General features: G+C 68.6%; 1 protein-coding gene across 1 annotated transcript in view; it reads right to left on the reverse strand.

Annotated features, from left to right (window-relative positions):
* CHLNCDRAFT_56301 (hypothetical protein) overlaps positions 1–3,320 on the reverse strand; it is a gene marked incomplete at its 5' end in the record, with an annotated part of 10,713 nt that overhangs the window by 1,483 nt on the left and 5,910 nt on the right. The window contains 10 exons of the mRNA XM_005844685.1: positions 219–286; positions 528–714; positions 963–1,049; positions 1,307–1,436; positions 1,638–1,699; positions 1,858–1,933; positions 2,093–2,176; positions 2,456–2,541; positions 2,746–2,888; positions 3,150–3,276. Of these exons, the coding sequence (XP_005844747.1) occupies positions 219–286; positions 528–714; positions 963–1,049; positions 1,307–1,436; positions 1,638–1,699; positions 1,858–1,933; positions 2,093–2,176; positions 2,456–2,541; positions 2,746–2,888; positions 3,150–3,276 (1,050 nt within the window). The remainder of the gene's footprint in view (positions 1–218; positions 287–527; positions 715–962; positions 1,050–1,306; positions 1,437–1,637; positions 1,700–1,857; positions 1,934–2,092; positions 2,177–2,455; positions 2,542–2,745; positions 2,889–3,149; positions 3,277–3,320) is intronic.

The raw sequence follows: 3,320 nt of genomic DNA on the forward strand, positions 1-3,320 counted from the left end.
GCACTGTGGGGGGGGTGGGAGTGGGGAGGGGAGTGTGTTGGTGGGTGTGGTGGGGGGAGGAGGGTGTGGGCAAGGCAGCAGCATGAGGCGCGAGGGAGCGAGGGAGAAGGGCTCGACAGGTGTGGGAAGCTGCAGCGGGCGGAGAGCAAGGACAGGCCGCAGCGCCGGCCGGACGGCAGGGCGCTGCTCGTTCCCCGGCTGCGTCGGCGGCGGCCCACCTGTGCCACCGAGAAGAGGTGGTGCAGGATGCGGGTCTGCAGCTTGAAGCCAGGTTTGTGGAAGGTGTCTGCGGGAGGCGGGAGGGCACAGGAGAGGCGGCGTGGGACCGGGATCGAGGCGAGGCGAGGCGAGGCGGCAGGCGGGGCTGGCCGGCAGCCAACACCACACACCACACACACCAGCCAGCACAGGCAGCCGCCACCACGAGAGGCGCCTTTCCCGCAGCCCTCCACGCAAGGGACACAAGTCGCAACAGCATCGACAACAAGCAAGCAAGCACCAGCAAGCGCCGGCCACGCGGGGCCCACCCGTCATGACGGCGAAGATCTCCTGCACCAGCTGCGTGTAGAAGGCCTGGTAGAAGGGCGTGGCTGAGGGGCTGCCCGTGAACATGACCAGCAGCTCGTGCAGCAGGTGCAGGCCCGTGTCGGCAATGTTGCGCTCGGTGTGGCGGAAGGCCCACACGATGGAGTCGATGACCAGCTTGAGCTGGGCCTGCGGCGGAGTGGGTGGGGTGGGGTGGGGGGGGTGCCTCAGCGCGGGAGGAGAGGTGAGGTGAGGGGCCAGCAGCAAGGAGGAGGGTGGGAGCGACGCGCTGAGACGCATTGAGACGCTGCTGCTGCTGCTGCTGCTGCTTCAGCCGGTGCGGCCAGCTCCCGGGCGGCAGCTAGTGTCGCGGCCCCCGCGCGCAGCCCGCCGCCAGGCACATACTTGAAAGGAAAAGCAAACATGTGCGCACGCACCGGGCTCATGGCGAAGAGCGTGGGGGAGCAGTGGTTGGTGATGGCGCGCAGCAGGGAGAAGAACTGGAGGCGGTGCTCGGGGTAGTCCTGCAGGGGGCATGGCAGGGTGGGGTGGGGTGGAGACGAGAGGGTCAGGGAGGGAGGGTGGTGGGCTGCCTGCAAGGAGCACAGGCACCCTTCGGCCTCCTCCGCACAGCCCCCGCCCGCCTTGCTCCCAGCCCTCCCCGCCCCACCAAACGCACGCAGCCCCCCACCCCACACCCGGTCCTGTCCCCTCCGCGTGCTTTCCTCCCTCCGCGTGCTTTCCTCCCTCCGCGTGCTTTCCTCCCGCACCACACGCCCACCTCGAAATTGCGGGTGATCATCTGCAGCGTGCACTCAAACACGGCGCCAAAGATGCGCGGCACCTCTGCCTCCATCTTGCCCCGCAGCCGGTTGATGATCATGGCAAACATGGAGAGCACCTCGGCGTCGCTGCAGGCAGCAGCACAATAGCACACGGGGTGTGGTGAGGAGGGGGTAGGGTGTAATGCAGGCGGGGAGCAGCAGGGCAGGTGGGCGGGCTGGGCTGCGTGGGCCTTGCGGCGGTGGGCTGCAGCAGGCTTGGCCCGGGCGGCGGCAGCGGGCCAGAGGCGGGGGGGTGGGAGGTGGAGCCAGCCACCGCCAGCCGCTCACCGCGCGTCGGGGTTGTTGCGCGCGTAGTCGCCCAGTATGGGGTCCATCATGGCGGGGACGTACTGCAGGGCGGGGCAGTGGTACCAGGCAGTACATCAGCACAATAAACGGGTGCATCGTGGGGGGCTCAAGACTCAGCCCTGCGCCCAGGCAAGCATGGCCGAGAGACACAGCAGGTGCCCGCTCGCCCAGCTGCAGCTGCCCGGCAGCTGCCCCACACCTGCGCCGCCACAAGGTCTGGGTCCTCGCACTTGTCCACCAGCGTCTCTATCAACCGCAGGGTCACCTTCTTCACGCTGCAGGCGGGGGCAGGGGCCGAGCGGGCGGGCGTGGGCACGGCAGCGGAGGTGAGGCAAATGTGCACCTTTGCGAATGTGCAGGCTGTAAACACAAGAAAGCAAAGCAGCAGCGACAGGTACCGGGTAGTACCGGGCAGTACCGCCACCAGCACCCACCTGCGCATCAGCTTCACGGCTGATGTCTTGGAGGCATGAGGGCCGCCCGTGGCAATGGCCGCAGAGATGAGCTCGCTGTACATCCTGCGGCACGGTACCGGAGGGCAGTACACAGCGGCGGTGCAGCGAGGGAGGGGTCGGCAAGCGGCATACAATAACACCCCCACCCCGGTGAAGTGCTGGGATGGGGGGCCCATGCAGGCAGCAGACTCCCACACAGCCTGCCGCAGCCACCTCCACCCGCCCGCCACACCCGCTGCCCCACACCCCAGCCACCAGTTTGCTTGCCCTTGTTGCACCCATGCACTGGCACCACAGCGGCGCTGCCCCTCCTCCCTCCCCAGACGCTGCCTGCCCCCTCACTTGTACACTGCCAGCACATCCAGGAAAATGAGGTTGAACTGGGTGACAAAGGGGTGGCCCAGGCTGCTGCACACGCTCACATTGGTCTGCAGCAGCCGCGTGGCGGAGGGCGACAGGCAGGGGCAGGCGGGCGGGCGAGCGGTCAGGTGGAATGCGTGGCTGCGGCAGCCATGCAGTACGGCCCTGCTCGCCGTCGATCCGTGCAGTCACTGCAGCCGGCAGCCCCTGCACCCACGCCCGATGCCTCCGCCCCCGCAGCCTGCCCCGCACGCCCCAGCCCCAGCCCCCACCTGCAGAATGTTCTGCACGTTGCGGATGACCTCCGCCTGCCTCAGCACCTCCACATTCTGCTTGGCCTGCTCGATGATCTGCTGCCAGGTGGCGTTGGGGGGGCCCATCAACCGCTGCAGGTACTCATCTCGCCGCTTGGCGTCTGCGGCAGCCAGGGGGGCGAAGGCACAGCGGGGCCGTGGGCCGTGGGGCAGGAGGAAAGCACGAGGGAGGGGGCAGTCGACGGGCACACGCTCCCCCAGCTCTGGCAGGCAGTAGGGCTTGCCGGCTGCCCACCGGGCGCCCCGGCCCCGCGCCGCCATCTCTCCACACCCTGCCTATGCTCTCTGCACATGCACGCCGTCCGGCAGCCGCCTGGTAGCGGAAGCTGCCCGGAAGCTGCAGCATGGGCGGTGCAACCCACCGGTGTCTGCCGACACCATGAGGCCCACCGCCTCGTAGAACATGTGTATCTGGTGCGTCTCCAGGTCCTGGATGGTGGCCGTCAGGCCCGACAGCAGCTCCGAGATGAAGGGCTCGCTCTCGCCCACCTGCGCGGCACGGAGAGGGTGTGGGTGGTGGTGGTGGTGGTGCT

This window comes from Chlorella variabilis (assembly GCF_000147415.1).
Source record: "Chlorella variabilis unplaced genomic scaffold CHLNCscaffold_21, whole genome shotgun sequence".
Classification (NCBI taxonomy): Eukaryota; Viridiplantae; Chlorophyta; class Trebouxiophyceae; order Chlorellales; family Chlorellaceae; genus Chlorella; species Chlorella variabilis.